Genomic DNA, 20041 nt, shown 5'->3' on the forward strand with positions numbered 1-20041 from the left:
CTACGCTGTGCAAGTTCAGTGAAGCTTGAGGTTTCATAATCGTGCCCTATTCTAAATTAAAGTATTTTGTGTGGACTTTTGTGGGAGATAAACTGTTATTCTTCCTGGTAACGGTGTCTGTGCGTGTGTGTGGGCGTGTGTAAACAATAAAAGGTTGTTCCATGTAAAGAGCAGGCACGCAAAGGACCTGAGGTGTGCTGGATGTTAAACTTCAGAAACCTAGTTTGGGGGATCTCTCAGCAGAGTGGTTGTTTGAGGTGTTGGTGCGCTGTAGTGTGCACTGCGGCGTTGTAGCAGACGTTGTAGCTTGCCTGCCTACCACAATCTTACTGCTGCTTTGCACACTGGCACACTTTCTCCTGTCAAAGAGGAGCCCAGGAGAGAGCGAGAGTGAGGGATGGTGCTAAAAGCTGAGCTGAAAAGATTTTTAGTATGGCCTGGAGACATGATAAATCATTTACTACACTGCAGGTTTAAATGTTCGAAAAGATTTTTAAAAAGGAGCCTCCCAGCTCCACATGTTCTTTTATTCATCCTCACATTCACTGGGTCGCACACACAAACGGTGGGACATGCAGCCTGAAAACATGTCAAGCTCTTGTAATGAATAAGACAAAGAAAATTACAAAAATAAGACTTGACGACTCTAGATGTTTTGATAAAATGTTTTTTTCTTTTATTGATATTAAAAATGAAAGTACATAAATTGTGCATTTCGGACGTTCTAGCGTGCAGAGGTTAAATCAATAAAATACACACAAGATGAGTGCGCTACGGACACAGAGAATGTAGCCGAAGCTCGGTATGATATCACTTCATATCGGTATGATATCACTTCATATCGGTATGATATCACTTCATATCGGTATGATATCCCTTCATATCGGTATGATATCCCTTCATATCGGTATGATATCACTTCATATCGGTATGATATCCCTTCATATCGACAGAAAGAAGTGGTTGTCTTCCACACCATTCAATAGAACACTAGAGAAGCCGGTTTGAACATTACTATATTGAATGAATGCAGTCCTAGCAGGAAGAACAAATCAAAACAGAATAAAACGTGTAATGTCACTGTCTGGGAAACAAAAAGTTAACCATATTCGAGAATCTATTCATAATACTATTAATAATAATAATAATAATAATTGCACTGATTTGTTATACAACTGAAGTGGAATAGAAGACAAGACAAAAACCTTAGATATATGGGGGTTGGTAGATGTGGTAATCTGGCAGGGCCATAACAGTTACACAAAGAAGATTGAGAATTAGCCTGATCCTTCAACACCCAATGGGGACTGATATTCTCATGTGTGTGTGTGTGTCTCTATGGGGGGGGAGGGGGGGTCTGTGTTTATCCTGTTGGGCCGAGTGGTTTGCCTGCCAGAGAACCCCATGACCAGTGTGAGTAATAGGCATGGGCCCTCTCTCTCTCTCTCTCTCTCTCTCTCTCCATCCTGACACGCTCCATGAGCATCCCCAGTTCCCCTCAGAACCATCGAGTTTCCTGAGTATTCTAACTGCTTCAAATAGGTCAGTATGGTAGCCCTTCATCAAACACGTAACGCATGAACATCAGGGTGGGATTGTTTGCTACATAAGATGTCTTTAAAAGAGGGAGAGACAGAGTGAGAGGATGGCGGAGGAGTCAGGGCCGGTGACCTCTCTACAACCTCTGGGATCGGTGATGTCATCAGTGATACGGCTGACTGGTCTGGTCGGGGGGGCTGGATATTTAACCAGCTTGGAATGGGGGTTCCCCTCCCACTACGACCCCCCTGCCAGGGACACGGACACGCCACATGTACGCCACAGTGCAGAGACAACCTGAACACACAGCTGTCCAAATCCCCCAATTAATAAGAGTGGCTCTGAACCATAAAGGGTAGAGGACATCAAATACAGGACATTGGGACAGTTACTTTAATGTAAAGGACCATGGCAGATGGTTATGGGCTTGTTCCTTTCCTGACGTCTTGAGCGTCCTAGCAGAGCAGCAGGTACAGAGAACATGCCTATTTCTGTGACATAACAAGCCTAAGCAGTCCAAGCTATGCTGCTGTTACATGTTTATTTTGAAGTATTTCTGTGGCAGCAGGAAAAAGGGAAAAGAGGAAATATTTTTGGTACAAAGCATCTACAAAAGCATTACAAGTCAAATGGGAAAAAAAAGAAATCATACAAAATGAATCCGTCAGTTGAGCATCAGTGCTACGTATATTATTTGGACCAATTTTCATATATATTTTTATAACAAAATAAATAATGCCTTTATACAGTGCCCTTATTTGTATTTCAACAAACAAACAAAAAAGCTTGGCGGCTCATTATGCAAGATACAGCTCAGACTACAGGAACACAACAAGGCGCCCCTGGACACTAATTATATATCTATATATTTATATATATATATTTATATATATATTCAAGTATTTGTTTTCAGGCAAAAAGCATGTGAATACTACTGATATACAATAACATAAAATGTTAGTTTCCATTATTGCTGTTTTTTCCCTTTGAATTGAAATTTGTGCCTTTCATTAAAACTGTAAAATAACATAACAATGACCATGGAAATGCCTATCTTGCAAAAACAGGGTTGTCATGGTACCAGACACGGACAGGGTATTCCTTTTTTTCTTTTTAAAAACATAGATAAGAAAAGAAAGACCAAAATAAGACAAAAACCTAAATATAATCATCGTCATCCCACTCGCTCTGTGTCCATTGGACAGGTTATTTCCTGTCAGAGCAGGTGGCCAGGGTCATATAACGCCACGGCAAACAGGAAGCACTGTCCCGGAACAGGAAGTGTATTACTGTCCCAATCCAGGCAGTCCACAGTATCCCATTAAGTGTCCCCGCACTTCTCCCTGTCTCCTGCCAGCACGGGGGGGGGAGCCAGCACGGGGGGCGGAGCCAGCGCGGGGGGCGGAGCCAGCGCGGGGGGCGGAGACAGGCCTGAGCTGCAGGGAGCCCCTTCCCATGTCTGTAGGCCAACACCAGCTGCCAGCCAAACTGACTCATACTTCCCCCTTAAAACACTGTCCAGGAAGTCCCCATTATCATTTATCCTCCTTCTCAAAAGTCCAACTTTCCATAAAACGGAAAGTTGCAATATTAATTAAAAAATAAAAATAATAACGTGCTTCTGAACCTCTTCTCTTTGAGTCCATTCCCAAAGCTAGCACCATGACATTTTTTTAAGCTACACGTTCATTGTTCATAAAAAAATAGTGCCTTTTTTTCTTTACTTTGACGTAATCCGTGGCGATGTGCAATTTTGCAGACACTTTTCTGCTTTTTGTTTGTGATTAAAAGGTGCTGGAACAGGAATCTAATTTTACAAAGTAATTCCTTACAGTGTGGAAGTCCCTTTATAGTTAGAGGTGCAAACTAATAAGAACAAAATACTAATAGAGATTTTTCTTTTTTTCTGCTTCAGGAAAGTGTTGTGGCATGGATTCTTTTATGCAAACTGTTCTTCACTTTTTCTTCACTTCACTTTCTTGTCTGCAGTAGAAAAACACACTCCATTGGATGTCCTCTTCACACTTGTCAGCTACAGAACTCTTTCATCTTCTTTTCTTCCATTATGTTTTTTTCTCTTTTCCTCAAGGATCCACCTGAATCGCATTCAGCCTAATTGTTTTTATTCATCATTTGTGTTTATGCCTTTTGTGTCAGGGAATGAAAGAGACAGAGAGAGACACAGAGTTGAGACAGGAAGAAAGTGAAGGCATGTTTTGAGTGTCTGTCAGGGCCTAAAAGGGTGGGGGTGGAAGGAGGCAGGGGGTCAGGAGGTCAGGAAGTGGTAGACGGGATGGGTGGTGGGCTTCTGATGGGGCAGGGAAGGTCAAAGAAGACTGCCACAGAAATGACATCAGAGACAAAGCTATAATCCCCTAGTCTGTTTTTCCTCCTCCCTCCAAACTCTTATCTGTGCAAAGGGCCACGCGAAGAGGGTGAGGGGGGGGGGGGGGTGAGCGGTGGGAGGCGTGTGTATGGGTTTTGGGTCTCATTTGTTGCTGATGTTGTTGTCCATGGGGCGCAGGGCGGGGGGCAGTTTGCTGGGCAGGCTGATCAGGGGCCGGTGGGAAGCCTCAGGCTGCTCCCGGGCCATCATCTTCATTTTCTCCGCCTGCCTCCGGAACTTCCTGGTCCGCAGTATGGCGGGCACGCCCCTCCGAAGGCGCTGGGCCGCCTTCCGCTGCCACGCATCTAAGTGGATGTACTTGTTGTTGGAGGACACGTGCTGTTTCCTGGGTACCTCCTGGGGGGTGGGGGGGGGGGGGGGAGGGCACAAGTGTCAATAAATTGGCTTTCAAGACAAATAAATAAATAAGAATAAGTGGAAGGCCATTGTCAGACGCACAGTCTGGTAGGTTTTCTTTTTCACTTTAGAGTTCTTAATCCCAACCCCAGAGAACAGGTGATGAATATGCGCATTGACTTCTAAAGGGATGATTAGCATTCAGGACATGAGCAAGGATTTAGAGGGCTTCTGTCCGGACAAGCCCTGGTTCCCTCGTCAGGTAAAAGTCTGTCAACAAGGAGGCCAGTGAGTTCACTATCCTGTCACACCCTTGTATAGTAAGGAAGGCCTGGCATTGTTCAATGGACCTCCCCAATTCTAACTCAACCACATTCCATACAAAATACGGTTCAAAAGTATTACACATCCACTATGCATGCTAAATTTTGTAACATGTGACCATAAGAACACGACACTTGGCCAACAAACAGAGTTTCTAGAGGTGAAAGGGCTCTGTGTGTGTGTTAAGACTAAGGGTGTGAATTTATGCTTGAGCAGAGCTTTCTTGTGAATGCCTTGTTATGGTCCTGTCAATGTCAGAGTGTTTTTCTTCTTCACAATATGCCTGGAAACAGCTGATCTACAGAGAAGGCCAGCCCTGTTCACAACAACACCACAGCTTGCCTGGACAAATTGGGAACCCATCCCAAAAGAGGCTTTGCCCTGACTCCTTACACGGCCTCCTCTTTTAAAATGTGAAAGCACACTGATTTGTTCAAGACAACTCTACACTCTCCCACAGGTGAAAGTGCAACAGAGGATGCAGTACGTGTCTAGATTAGGGGGTCCCAGGGAAATAATAGACTCAAGATCCAAAGTGTTTACCAAAAACCGGGTATCTAGTGTTCCGTGACTAATCATGCACACACTCAGAAAAAACTGGCAAAAATGTTTGCAATTTAGGCATCACAAGCAAAAACACACACACACACATACTCCATCAGAAACACACACGTAGTCTAACAGGTTTGTGCCCTTGACCCTACTCTGCACTACCTCACGTACTCTTCACTGTCAGGAGGTTTTCCACTGTGTTCAGCAGTCTGTGGTTGAGATACATGCTTACCTACAAACTACCAGCAAGATAAGCCTGCCCTTCACCAGGCAAGTGCCCTCCCACGGTCAGGGGCATAGGGGAGGTAGGTAGGTAAGTAGGTGTGTGTTGTGTTGTGTTGTGTTGTGTTGTGTGGCTCAGATGTGTCGAGTCAGCTAGACCAGCCCAGTTTTCCCACACAGGGAGAGAACGTACCTGTTTGAGAACGGGCATCACGGGTATGACCTGCAGGGAGGAGGCTGAAACGTCTCTCTCTGACTTGGCGGGTTTGGCACAGTACTGCTCAAGGAGGTTGAGGTCACAACTGCGGAAGCAGCACTCCTCCACAATCCCTCGGTTCTGAGAGCGCCTATTGCTGGATCTACCAGGTCTACCTGCAGGGAGGGAGGGAGGGAGGGAGGGAGGGAGGGAGGGAGGGAGGGAGGGAGGGAGGGAGGGAGGGAGGGAGGGAGGGAGGGAGGGAGGGAGGGAGGGAGGGAGGGAGGGAGGGAGGGAGGGAGGGAGGGAGGGAGGGAGGGAGGGAGGGAGGGAGGGAGGGAGGGAGGGAGGGAGGGAGGGAGGGAGGGAGGGAGGGGAACAGGTTGTTAGGATAAAAGTAAAACAAGACCTACAGTGATTGTCTGACTGTGTTGTTTTCACTCAGTTTCACCAAAACAAAGAAACCAGATTTGTAACCTTTTCGCGCAGATGTTGTTGTTTATGTTTGTTTGTGGGTAGGAATGTTCTGAGAGTGTGTCTATCCTGAGCTGCTCTGGAACAGAGGAGTGAGGCACTGACTCTTCAGGAGTGAAAATAAACTAAACTGACCCTATCCTTTGACCTTGTCTCTTGCCAACTCAGCACAGATAAAGAGGTGGACCAGAGAGGGGGCAGAGATAGACATAACAGAGAAAAGATGCAGGGTGAGCGAGGGTCAAAGACCATGATAAAGAATGCTTAAAAAGGGTGAGAAAAAAAGAGAAAGAGGTAGAATATGAAAGTGAAGAAGTAGATGGTAAAGATGTTAACGGGGGAGCATTAGGCCTTGTTTGAAGTTTGTTTCTCCCAACAATGTCAGAGAAATCTCCTGAGAGAGCTGACCAGATTGATTGCAGGAAGAGCAACATGATGGAGAGAAAGAGGATGAAACAGGGGGAGGAAGAAGAGAGAAGGGGGGCCACATCTATGTTGGCCCAAATTGGGTAATGATCTCTGAGAGTAGAGCGAAGATTGCATGGCAAGCAGCACACAAAGGATTCAACTGTTTGTCAGTGTATGGGTGGGACATGACATATTAAGAATAAGTTGTCCACAACTTGTTGTTGTTTTGCTGTGGGTTGTTGGAGAGACGTAAACGAGAACAGCAGGGGAGCTGAGGGGTGAAAGGACATGGTCAACCTAAATTCCCAAGATGGGGAATTGCGTTAAGTTTGTCATGCTAAAGGCTTAAACAAACTCTACTTATCTGGGTTCTATGTAATAGTAAGTATAACATAGTAGTCAATGAAACAGAGGATGTACTTCCTATGGCAGTTGAAGAAATTCAACCTGCCAAAGACAATGATGGTGCACTTCTACACAGCCATCACTGAGTCCATCCTCACTTCTTCTATCACCATCTGGTACGCTGCTGCCACTGCCAAGGACAAGAGCAGGCTGCAGCGTATCATCCGCACTGCTGAGAAGGTGATCGGCTGCAATCTGCCTTCCCTCGAGGATCTGCACACCTCGAGGACCCTGAGGCAAGCGAGGAAGATTGTGGCCGACCCCTCCCACCCTGGACACTCCCTGTTTCAGTCACTCCCCTCCGACAGAAAGCTGCGGTCCATCAGGACCAAAACCTCACGCCACAAGAACAGTTTCTTCCCATCCGCTGTTGGCCACTTTAACAAGGCCAAGGACTCACACTGACTTTTAAATCGCAATCTGCACAATGACACCCTGCACATCGCAATTTGCACTATTGTATCCTTCTCTTTGCACTATCTGTATTTTTAGGTTAGATTGTAATTATGGCTTCTTATATATTTTTTTACTTTTTTATTCTAAATCACCTTAGTATTAGCTAGACTTTTCTCCTTTTGTATAGTTAGTCCACATATTTAAGTTTCAATATTCCTATATGTTTAATGTATGCACCTTCCTGCCAAAGTAAATTCCTTGTTTGTGCAAACATTCATGGCGAATAAAATCCCTTCTGCTTCTAAACAAAGTCACAAAAGGCGACGACTTCACTATCACATCACCCTGCAGTGATTATGACGACTATTATCATGATAATGACCCTATCTCAATCAAATAATTAGGTCCCACATCAAAGCCGTTTTTTTCCCATCGTCGCAAGTGTGGTCGTCTAGCCTGGGAACATTCTTGGTGAGGTGACTGGTATGTCTCTTGGGCTGCTATTGCTTTCCCCGTGGAATTCTCTGGTAAACAAGCAGGCCATTGTGTCGCTTTCAGTCGTGTGTGCCTTTAGCTGTGCGCTGCCCTTTCATATGCAATCAGAGGTATCGGCCGCAGAATGCGCCCACTCAGCACTATCGGCAAGGCTGGCGTCTCGAGACACATTGTGCACAGCTGTCTATTAACAAGTGTGTGTGTGTGTGTGTGTGTGTGTGTGTGTGTGTGTGTGTGTGTGTGTGTGAGAGAGCGTGCGTGTTTGTGAGAGAGACTAGCCTACTCATCTTCTATCACTCTAACTCAAAGACGAACAAGAGAAAAACATGTCAACCTGAAGAAAGATTGTCTACTATTAATAATAGAAAAGTGTCACATACTGAAATAGAATCCTCTATCTTCACAGACGAACTGAAGCGCATCCACTAACTCTCCGCCACACAGCGTTTCAGCCGAGGCCATTTCAACAATGTACAGCGTCATTGTCAGTGCAAACACCAGCACTCGACTTGACGAAGACATCTTTCTGACCTGGAAAAAAAGAATACAACAATTTAGCGAACAATACATTGCACAAGGAAATACGTTTCAGTCGGCATGTCGGCACTGCTTGTAAGGTTACCACTGAATCAAGATTCCATAATTACAGCTCAAACGTCTGTCTACAATTGACACACATGACTTAAATGGGATAAATAGGCGAATTAACACCATGAAGATCTTTAATCGTCAACAGTCTCGCGCTTCCGGATATTTGTATACTGCTTAGAAGTATCTTAAGGCTCACCAAATTTGCACTTGAGTTATCTTCAACAGTCATCGGTTATCATGCCATTGCACTCGGAATAATAATCTGGACGAAAACGACGCTGTAAACCTATTCTCTCTATCGTATTCTTACACAACGCTCAACAGGTTGCAAGACTGTCTACTCAATAATAGTCAAGTATCTCAACATCCACACTCAGCATATATTCCGCCTCGCTCAGGCTCACTCTACAATGAGCACTGTGATCCACAGACTTATCGCCCCCTACAGCTGCTCACAATTTTTGTCATTCGTTCGGAGTTCAACAGAGGGGCGCACCAACAAGACCAGAAAGAATACAAAATAATTCTTAAATAACCCAACCTACAGATAGCGGCTACTCACGTGAGACATGCCCTTATGTTCCTTAACTAAAATTGAGACTGCGTAAAAACATTTGTGCGGCGTTTTAATTCACTAATTTGTCAAGAAAAATACAAAATATTTTACAAGAGCGCAATGCAAGCCGGCCATTGTCCTACTTGTTTTGACATGACTCTCCCCATGTAGCCTATCGTATCGTCTTTCATACACAATAAGCAAGATCATATGCTTTTAGTCTCCGAAGGCATACCTTCATTCTTCTATTTCCCGTTCTCTGGCAGGTGTGGCAGACCGAGTGCTCGTGTCTCTGCTGATGCTCCATGTCCGTTGGCGGTCGTGAAACGCTGGGCGTTATTTGGTTCGAGAGATTGCAGGTGAGTTAATGTCCCGGTTGATGAAGCTATAGAGACGTTGTGTGAGACCAGGCGACAGGCAAAAGTTCTCAGGGAGATGTATTATATACCAAACCCGCCCCTTACCTCCCCCCTCACATCCCCCCTCCTCGCGCATGTCTGAACTGCGAGGATGATAAGTGGACCTAGTATGGAAAAGTGTATGAGAGCGAAAATGAGAGAGAAAGAGACAACGAGAGAGAGAGAGATAGAGAGAGAAAGTGAGATAGAAAGTGAGAGAGATAGAGAGAGAAAGCCTTCCAGTTTCATAGTCATTAGTGACAGACTTTCGTAATCAACGACTTAGCCAGAAACTTTTAATTCCGATATTGTTTTCATTCATGTAACCTTTCATTCATACTGTATATGTGATTTTTTTTGTAGTCTATGACACATCACAGAATACTGCACGTGAAGTAGGTAATGCTATCAGCATGTCCTTTTCGTGTTCTGTACAGAAATAAATACAACTTTAGGAATTACCTGTACTATAATTGTAATAACCCTGCATTAGCATTCAGACAGACACTTTTTGTGAGTCTTTCCAAATCTGAAGAGAGAATTTCAGTACAAATGGAAGAGAATATGAGTCAAATGCCATTTTTTGTTATCTCTCTCTCTCTCTCTTACACTCCCTCTCCCTATCTCTCTCTCTCTCTCTCTTTCTCTCTCTCTCTCTCTCTTACACTCCCTCTCCCTATCTCTCTCTCTCTCTCTCTTTCTCTCTCTCTCTCACTCTCTCTCTCTCTCTCTCTCTCTCTCTCTCTCTCTCTCTCTCATCTATCTATCTCTTTGCTAGGTGTTTTGGAGTGTCTATGGATATCTGACACCTTTATGCTTGAAGGCTTAGGAGTATCTAGCCAAATCAACTTGAAGGAAACCTATTGAAGGCAACTCTCTTCCTGGCATTCTTTGATCTGGTATGAGACAATTCCCAGGCGGAGTACGCTGCCCTCTGGGATGGCTGACATTAGACATGTGTATAGACTGACATCTTGTGGTCGCGGTGAGAACTATTTGTTTGTCTGGACTTGAGACTGCCCGAAAACAATGTGCCTCTTCGTCCACCCCTGAGGGCCTCAGAGAACCGACAAGGCTGCGATCCGTTCGGGGGGTTGGCAGAAAACACCTGTTTCAACTGATTCATGCCACGTCAGAACTTGTTGTGTCACGTGTGCTGTTTCTGACCTGCCAACAACCAGCACCACTATTTGTTTGGAGTGCACGCGCATGACGAGAGCTTGAAACTGCCGATGTTTTTTCATCCAATTTCCGTACAAATAATTCATTTCGACGTTTATGTCGGGTTTTTTGTTGTGTTTTTTTGTTGTTGACAAAATTATATTAACGGCAGCTGTTGCGGACGCAGCATTTTGTACATGTTTTCTTGCTATAACAAAATGTAATTTGACACAGGAAAGAGACTATTTGAGACTTGACCGAGTCATTGGTTAGCCTTCTATTTACAATGCAGGCTAGCTCCTGTCTATATGAGCACATTGGATTTGGTATTTTTTAAGTGAAATCAGTTGTCAATATTCAATTCTGCTATTCAAGGTTCAGTAAGGGTCAAATATTGATAGGACGGCGCTCTCTAGTGGTGAACCCATAACATAGCATTTGTTTTGAAAACACTTTCGCCTGTCTTAAAATTATCGTCGTCAAACGGACATAATTAGCCTACAATGGTTGGAAATAGAATCAGGAACAGGCAGTGGTAATGTTTCAATATTTATTTTTTATATGTATATTTTTTACAGAAGCAGTGAGATCGTCTGACGACAAACAGGTGTACAGAAGTATTTTAATTCTGCTTTTACATTGTTAAAAGCTAGTTGAAATGTAACAATTAAAACTGGAAAGGAAAAGACGTAAGACCATAACACGTACATTTGTATTTCAAGATTAACAGCATGTTCTCCATTGTGTGATGAAACAAGATATTACAAGATATATGTTTATTAATTTATTTTTAACATCATGACACAATTTCCTTTTCTTCTAAATTTCATTGGCCAGATTCGTCATGCACTTACTTTTAATTAATCCAGCTCAATGGATTAAAGCATTAATGACAAATATATGCATCTAAACAGCATATCTTCTGTATATCACCAGCTCCATAAAATCACATTTAATGAGGCATTGTCTTCTTAACTTATCTTTGGAAACAACGTCAGCATGATATTCCTCAAGCTTGCTACACACAGTCAGCTATTAAAAGCAACAGGTCATGGTACCAGCGCGGTGGACACGTTCAAGCACAGGAGGATGACGTGCAGAGGGAGGGGGTAGGAAGAGGGAGGGGGTAGGAAGAGGAAGGGGGTAGGAAGAGGGAGGGGGTAAGAAGAGGGAGGGGGTAGGGAGAGGGAGGGGGTAGGAAGAGGGAGGGGGTAGGGAGGGGGAGGGGGTAGGAAGGGGGAGGGGGTAGGAAGAGGGAGGGGGTAGGAAGAGGTATGAGGGGCATCAGGACAGGATATTCAGAGCATCAGAGAGCGTCTTTAGTTCGTCCCTCACGGCCTCCAGCCCCCCGCGGATCTTCAGGGGGTTGTCCAGGACCTCAATGCTGCAGGTGTACGGGTCAAACTTCACAGAGAAAGGTCTCTTGATGCCTGCCACGTATGTCCTGACAGTAATGACAAATCATCACATCTATGTACATTGTCTAACACATTCCTGTTTAGCAGCATGCTAACTGCACATCACCAAACCAGGGGGGACGTTTGCCTATGACACCATAGCATATCGCTAAGAGCTCAGAATAATGAAAATAATATTCCAGGCATGAGCAGTAACTGTTGACACGTTTGGTTGAGATATACTGTAGTTTTATGGTTCTGTAACTTGGGAATGTAGTTGTAGTAAGGCCAGAGTGAATGACCTCATACGTAGGTTGTAGTGAAATGCCACCACTGCACCAAACACCAAACCCTCTCATTCTGACTCAACATGGGTAGAGCGTAACAGTGCTGTTTTGTTTTTGTCAGATGTTTTTTGATATGTTGGGCTGAGAGCTTTTGATCCTGCAGCCAATCAGAACAACTACACCAGGGTTCCCCTATTAGATTTCCAAAAGGGCCAAATTTCGTCAGGCATGCCAAGCCAAGGACCAACATGTTTTTTGGCGACAGTTTTATGAGCAGATGTTACTTCTATTATGATTTTATCATTATTAGTATGGTGTTGGGAGTCATACAAGAGAACATTTTTACTATTGAAACAAAATTAACCCCCCCAAAAATGAAATGCCCCTGGAGCATATTCTGTGCAAACAGTCATCAAACAAAAATTCCAGCAAACACAAGAGACATCTGTTCCATGTCGGTTCGGTCACAGGACGAGTCTATTGCTAGTGAAAATGCTTCTGTTTTCCTCAAATCGGTGAGTAGACTGGGAAAACCCTCCTCTGCTAAAACTTAGACTCTTCTAGTTGCCATGTCCGCCCACAGCGGACCTTGCAGTGGAACACCTCAACAACTTCTTTTTTCTTTTTCTCTTGGTTTAAAACTTAGGCAGCCATGTCAATTGCACATTGTTTAATTAACTCAGCATCGGCGAATGGCTTCTTAGCTCTTACAAGCTTCCAAGAAACGTGTAACGAGGCAGCTGTTGCGCTCTCTTGTGCCATTGTTGTTTTACACATAGTTAAAACCGAGTGCTTGTATGACGTTATCATGCTCAGATCAGGATCTGGCCCCTGAGCAGCTAATTGGGGATGGCTGATCTACATTTTGTCCAAGTCATAAGGATGCAGCAGCTGTGTCTGCTATGGCTACTCTACAAAGGCCTGTGGCCTTCTGGTTTGGCTGGATCCAGCCTCACCCTGTCCTTGCCTGATCCCTGTGTGTGTGTGTGCTGGTATGCTGGCGTAGGTGTGTATCTGTACGTAAGTGTGTGTGTATATGTTTACCTGAGCTTCTCCTTGGCATCCGTGAAGCTCTCAGATACAAAGTAAACTGACTGATAGTTCTGGTCCTGGTAGGGTTGCAAGGCTGCAGCCTCAGGGTCAAACTGACGCCTCTCTGGCTCGTCTGACAGAGAATGCTGGACAGGAGACGGAGAGCGGGAGAGAGTCAGAGAGTCAGAGAGGAGAGAGAGGAGAGAGAGGGAGAGAGAGAGAGAGAGAGAGAGAGAGAGAGAGAGAGAGAGAGAGAGAGAGAGGAGAGAGAGAGAGAGAGAGAGAGAGAGGAGAGGGAGGAGAGAGAGGAGAGAGAGGAGAGAGAGAGAGAGAGAGAGAGGAGAGGGAGGAGAGAGAAGAGAGAGAGGATAGAGAGGGGTGCACAGTTAATAACTGAAACAAGTTAGGTATTTCCTCTCTCTCAAGAAAAAAGAGGCAAAGAGAAAGGTTGGGGGTGAATGGAGAGGAATAGACTTGTAATCACCACCAGCTCTCCGTATGAGGACAGTAGCCCTGCTCCGTAGGCCTTCACCTCCCCTCCCTGTTTGCACAGACCAAACTCCACCGTGAACCAGTAAAGCTGCCAGAAGGGAAGGGCAGGGGGAGGAGATAAAGAATGAACAGAACAACAAAAACAAGTGTGAAGCACATTCCTCTTACAGGAACAGCACGTAGCGCCCTTTCGTAAGCGTCACTCACCGTAGACAGTTTCTCGATGTCTTCCTCGGAAGCCCCAAGCGAAGCAAGGCCAATGTTCTAAAAAACACAGAGAAGGTTTCCACTTACATACGGGCTGCACACCAAACCAACAAGCTGAAAGCTAAGATGAGGGTGATTTGCATGGATCCTGTTCTACCTGGGAGAACTGGGCGAAGGTCCGGTCTGCCAGGATTGGGACGTGGCCCAGAAGCTCATGGACACAGTCTCTATGGAAACATGAAGAGTGTAAAGGGATTGGTGATCTTCGGGTCATTAGAACACACACACACATGTGAGTAAGTCCGAAATGGGTCAATTACTATTTGCAAATATGGTTGAAAATATCCACTGGAATGAAACCAATAAATAATACACTCTACAATACAATACAATTGTAAAGCCAATCAAACACACATACTTTAATGTACTTATACTTGCACCCTCATCTGGTGTGGAGGTGCAGTGTGCACAGGGGGGAAAATACTATTGGAAATCCTTTCAAGCTATTTCTACTCTCTTTCTGAGGGTTATCTATCCGTTCAGTTGTGCCAGACAAGAATAATCCACCACAGAGCAGTAATTGTGTTGCAGGCTGATGGTGAACTCACGGCTCCGGGGAGTGCATGGGGGATGAGGCGTGCCGGATGTACTGCGTGCACTGGAACACGCGGAACGCCAAACTGGCCAGGAAGTCTCTGGCAGACAGGAGACCCGCCACCGGGCGCAGCTGGAACCCCGTGCGCTCTGGGTGACAGACAGGGAACAAGACGAAAGAGAGGGAGGAAGAAACAGATCAGAACAGAGGTAACTAAGGAAAAGAGGAGGGGAAACTACTGAGCAGGTTGAAGGATAAACGAGAGATGTAATCTGATCCTTGATCTTCTGCTGTGCTTTATTTATGCACTATGAACAACTAAAATAAATAAAACAACAACTAGAACAACCAAACAAACTGAACTGAATAACAAACAAAAAAACATAATCAACCCGTCATTTTACAGAAATAATGAGTATGCTCTGTGTCTTGGACAGGTGTTTAACAGGCAGTCAGCCACATGGACTGAGAACCTGCTTCTGACACACACACACACACACACACACACATCTACCTTTGAGGAAGCGTGACACATCTTCCTGCTGAGGGATGTTGTCGGGGCTGTACCCACAATGCTGTTCCAGCAGGCGGAAGGCATCCAGGTGCTCGCTGCAGGCGTGGGTGGTGTACAGATCCCTCAGGGTGCAGTACACCTCCCTCCTGTGGAGCGCACACACACACACACACACATACACACACACACACACACATACACATTCACACACACACACACACACACACATACACACACACACACACACACACACACACATACACATTCACACACACACACACACACACACATACACATTCACACACACACACACACACACACACATACATACACACATACATACACACATACATTCACAAACACCCATACACACTTACAGACAAGCACACACACAAACACACACTGTACTGTACAAATCAACTGTTCATTGTAATAATCCAAACTATGAAGGAGAAAATGCTGTTATATAAAGTAATCAAAGTACAGTAAATATATTTTCAGGCAACAGACTTCTGTTAAGACCAAATTTCCCATTTTTGCCTCTCAGATTGAGTTATGGCAGGATGTTGCCATAGCGATCTATCATAAATCTTTCAAAAACAAAACAGTTTACTTCTCAATAATCCCATCAGCCAGGACCAAGCTTCTCACCAACCAGCGACCGCATCAGACGTTTGACGTATTTTGAGACGTTCAGTCAGAATACAAGCCTGCTTTTCTTTCCAAACATTGGCAGAAATCATTAGTCTGTTGTTCAAACACGATTTACCGTTTGATGGCCCGAGAGGAGACCCACTCAGGTGAACATGATTGACCCTCTCAGTGTGAAATAGAAGCAATTTGCTCTCAGCACGGTAGTGACATTTGCACACAAACAATCAAAGGCTTTTTCTTTGATGGTGTTGATGGCGTCCCTTAACTGTCACAGATGAGCCAAATAAGCATGAAGGCTAACAGACCCTGTGCTGACTCACACACACGTTTGTAAGCGGTGTGAGAGAAACACCGCCGTGAGCAATTCACAATTTGAAGCTAGTGGGACACCGTGGTGGGCTCTGCTAGCGTGATGAGTATGTTAACCTTTACAAATAGCACGTTCGCTAACTCGTGTTGAACCCCAAGGGAAGTCTTTATAGCTCACAGTATCGACACCTGGTTCACATATTTAACATAACATAATTATTCTGAATGCTGTATTTACCCACTCTGAATTAAGTACCGGCTTTACACATTAAAATGTATAGACCCAGAGCAGAGGCCTCGTGATATTTGTATTTATGTTACAGATCAACACTATTTACTTATGGAATCCTGCAATACTAGCCCCTTGCCAAGCCAAGCACCCTGGGAATCATGTCCTCCTGTTCCTCACCTCAGAGACACACAGTGACAGCCCTCACAGGAGACACCCTCACAGGAGACACCCTCACAGGAGACACCCTCACAGGAGATACCCTCACAGGAGACACCCTCACAGGAGATACCCTCACAGGAGACACCCTCACAGGAGACACCCTCACAGGAGACACCCTCACAGGAGATACCCTCACAGGAGACACCCTCACAGGAGACACCTCACAGGAGACACCCTCACAGGAGACACCCTCACAGGAGATACCCTCACAGGAGACACCCTCACAGGAGATACCCTCACAGGAGACACCCTCACAGGAAACACCCTCACAGGAGACACCCTTAGGAGGTCTGGGGGATGTTTCAGATCAGCACCGTACAGAAGACATAGTAGCACTCACCATGTCCCAATCTCCTCTTCAGTGTACTCCACTCTGGGAATAGGATCTCCACTGTGAGGGAGCAGAGAGACACAGAACCTTCAAGTTCTACTTCAAGTCTTTTATTTGTCAGGTACATAGAACAACACAAGGTCAGACTGGGCACTGAAATTCTTAAGACAAGACAACGAAAGCACCTGGCATAACATAACATATAAGTACACAGAACATCATTTACATCAATGCTGAGCTTAAATAAGTGAAAGTTCCTAAATATACAGATAGCAATAAATAATCACCTTCACCATCACTCTCACAGTCACACTGTAGATATGTGCATTCTTTATTTACGGTGGGTATCAAAAGGTCCCAAGTTTGAATCTCTCCTGTATGTTGCTTTGGATGAGAGTGTCATATTAATGAACATGTTCTTATGAATCTGATTGCCAACTCATACAAACTAATTTATTTGACAACCTAAATTCCGATGACAAACTATTCATCTAATGAGACTTCTTAATGACAAATGTTTAAGAACATTACAAGTCTGCTGGTGATTTAATCTAGCCGTGTGTTTCTATGTGTTTCTTTACGTGTACGTCACAACATGTCTTGGAAAGATGAAGACCAAATGTTCCGTTCTCCTGGAATGTTCATTCGCTCTGGATAAGAGCGTCTGCTAAATGACTAAATGTAAAAAAGTAAAATGAATGAAAACTCACTGTTTGTATGTGAAGGCTATGTCTCCTATCATCTTCCTCCTCTCCCTGTAGATCAGGTCGGTGTAACCCTATTAAACACCCCAAAACAAACACTTGGTAATGGCTTAGCTAAAATACAGTGAGCACAGAAGTACTCCAGCGAAAATTGTGTAAGAACCATAGATACATATTATGCAATAACAATAAAAATAGACAACCATGTTATAGCTGTGTGACTGTAGTATGTACATTCTGATGGTTCTTTGTTTTCAATTCAGGGTGGATAAAAATATCACTCACTGGATGATCCTGGTCTAAATCTGGGTCAAACTTTGCGACAAGGTGATGACATCTATCCAACTCTGAGATCTTCTTTGGGAACCAGTGAACTGGACAGAGAAAGATAACGACAAACAAAAACATTAAAAAAAAAAAAGGTTACATCAATGGCCATGTAAATGCATTGCAACAATTTACTTGAAAGTTGCATTAACTACTGTGTAACTTTATAGCAACGTTTAGATAGCATAAATGACCACGTAACTAGACAGCAACCTATATTAACAACATTTTACTGACATAGAAAGGTTTTTACTCTTCATCCAGTTTTTAAACTAAATAAACTTGTAAAGTGTTGCTATAGATTTATTAGTGTTATTATATATTTTCTTACTAACTGTTATTTCAGACTATGAACTGCAGGCTACATGGAAGGATATGTGACATATTGGAGTGAGCTTACATTTGACTTCTTTTGTGGTTTTGACGTCTTCTGCAATCCTCTTGATGGAACTGATGAGAGTGGTGACGTCCGACAGGTGCACCTCGCAGCGGACAAAGTACTCCAGCCCCTCCAGGTTCTCCCTGGGCTTCCTGCTAGGGCGAGTCTCCAGATGGTGGATCTTAGCTTCAAATGTCTAAAAAGTACACAAGTTCACTGTTGGATGAATGGATGGGAACAAGAACACACTTGCCCGGGGTTGCATATAAACCCATGGAAACAACAGCTTCAAACTGTAATTGTACTTACATGTCATCGTTTTAAAAATTGCTAATTGTTCATGTTTTATTTTAATGTGTCATTGTGGTCACTATCTTGCATTTCTTTACTTTAGTAATGTGTTGGCTAGGGTTTATTTTGTTCTCAAACGCTCTTCCACTCCCTATACATTTACTAATTTAATTAGGCTCCTTGATTTAATTATATAATTAATTGTAGTCCCTCTGATAAACCTAAATTCCATGATGTCGGTATTATGCTACACGAAAATCGGTGATCTATCGAAAACTGTGACATGGGGTCGCTGTTCTAAGGCTTGCCATACTGATCCCTAACCCTAAACCACACAGTTTTTAGTAGGATACCTATTTTGGTACCACTCCGGTCTATGTTTATCCGTAACCGTAGCTGTACTGTATAGCGCCTTAAGTGCATTACAAGTATAACGTATTATTATTAATATAATTTGCCAAATATTTTAGAAAATCTAACGTAAAAATTAAACAACGTATAAAATGAATTAAAGTGTAGTTTCTTCAGTAGGCCTAATATCAATCAAGAATCCTCCAAAATATTGAGAATGCGACCAAAGAATAGCATTAGTATTATTTGTCTCATCAACATGGGGAAACAATTAGCGTAAATTAATTTAAAGACCATTACGTTTATTAGGGCTTACCTCAAAAACTTTTAGTGAGCGGGACAGAGACGGAGTTTTTGAGATTCTTAGAGTGAAGAACAGATTAAGAAGTGCTTTTCCATCGTCCTCTTCAAACACGATGTGTTCGTTTGCATCAGCCGCCTCAGCCGCCGCGGCTGCAGCCGCTGCCTCGCGTTCCTTACGTGCATCTTCTATCAAACTTTGTCTTCTGCCGATGAATCTTGGTGACTATGTCGAAAGTGAAAGAAAATGATTAGTCTTGTATTTAGTGTTGATCTTCTTTAGGTTAATCCCTATAAAACTGAGTAGAAGCACTGTCGTCATTGAAGCCTTGCCTACGTTACCTTTTGATTATTCGATGGCGCTTTACATCTCCAAAAGCGCATGAGAATGCCAATGCATTCTACGAAAATCTGTCACATAGCTCAGTGTCAGTGTTCAAGTTGCATTAAGATGTTTTATTTAATCAACTTGTCTTTGGTTTCTAATCTCTTACTTAACCTGCAACACGGAACCAAAAGGTGCACCCGTTGTGCGTAATGGTAAACTCGTCAGACTTCAAGGTTCTCCGCGCGCATATCAACAGTTTCTCAAAAGTCTTCTTAAGATGACCAAAGTGAGATAACTCATAACACTGTCCATCACCGGTCACTTGTTAGTTAAACAGCACGGCCCACAAATGATTGTGAAGTGTTTGGTTTCTTACCGTGATGGAATCAGATCTCTCCAACTCGGATGCTGCCCTGCGGATACTCTTAGTTGAGGATGAGGAACTGCTTGAAATGGGCATGTTTCGTTCCTTGTGTTTGAGAGTATTTTGTATGTGTTCTATGTCTGTGAGTTAAGAGAGTGAATAAATGTATTTTTCTTTCGTTTCCTTGATTGCGTTGTCTCTGCAGTGCCGCAGATGCCCTGCTTGTGGGCATATTTATGGCGGGGTCATTTATTTGTTCTTCCTGACG

At 43.9% G+C, this 20041-nt stretch overlaps 2 protein-coding genes and 2 long non-coding RNA genes across 6 annotated transcripts; 2 read left to right on the top strand and 2 right to left on the bottom strand.

Annotated features, from left to right (window-relative positions):
- Positions 1-1909: 1909 nt before the first annotated feature.
- Positions 1910-9315, bottom strand: igf2b (insulin-like growth factor 2b). Of its 2 annotated transcripts, none has more exons than XM_084671233.1 (4): positions 9137-9315; positions 8135-8285; positions 5574-5752; positions 1910-4282 (listed from the first exon to the last, which is right to left on the bottom strand). In XM_084671233.1, the coding sequence occupies exons 1-4, from the start codon at positions 9206-9208 to the stop codon at positions 4028-4030; spliced, it is 657 nt and encodes a 218-aa protein (XP_084527359.1). In that variant the 5' UTR covers positions 9209-9315; the 3' UTR covers positions 1910-4027. The 2 variants fall into 2 exon arrangements, with proteins under 2 accessions (XP_084527359.1, XP_084527360.1); XM_084671234.1 differs by lacking the exon at positions 9137-9315 and adding an exon at positions 8542-8704.
- LOC146259201 (uncharacterized) lies at positions 8822-11420 on the top strand. Of its 2 annotated transcripts, none has more exons than XR_014729646.1 (4): positions 8822-8907; positions 9168-9260; positions 9663-9698; positions 10078-11420. It is a non-coding gene; the product is annotated as an uncharacterized LOC146259201 (long non-coding RNA). The 2 variants fall into 2 exon arrangements; XR_014729645.1 differs by having other exon boundaries at positions 9663-9694.
- A 287-nt stretch (positions 11421-11707) lies between these two features.
- Positions 11708-20002, bottom strand: th (tyrosine hydroxylase). Its single transcript, XM_084671966.1, has 13 exons — positions 19786-20002; positions 19098-19307; positions 18161-18335; positions 17719-17807; positions 17440-17507; positions 16739-16789; positions 14985-15130; positions 14484-14619; positions 14033-14102; positions 13876-13932; positions 13661-13756; positions 13189-13322; positions 11708-11904 (listed from the first exon to the last, which is right to left on the bottom strand). The coding sequence occupies exons 1-13, from the start codon at positions 19867-19869 to the stop codon at positions 11745-11747; spliced, it is 1476 nt and encodes a 491-aa protein (XP_084528092.1). The 5' UTR covers positions 19870-20002; the 3' UTR covers positions 11708-11744.
- Positions 16779-18463, top strand: LOC146259203 (uncharacterized). The gene is made up of 4 exons (XR_014729715.1): positions 16779-17588; positions 17697-17760; positions 18107-18150; positions 18237-18463. It is a non-coding gene; the product is annotated as an uncharacterized LOC146259203 (long non-coding RNA).
- Positions 20003-20041: the final 39 nt, after the last annotated feature.

Source organism: Hypomesus nipponensis, chromosome 14 (assembly GCF_054491055.1).
Source record: "Hypomesus nipponensis isolate SF chromosome 14, ASM5449105v1, whole genome shotgun sequence".
Lineage (NCBI taxonomy): Eukaryota > Metazoa > Chordata > Actinopteri > Osmeriformes > Osmeridae > Hypomesus > Hypomesus nipponensis.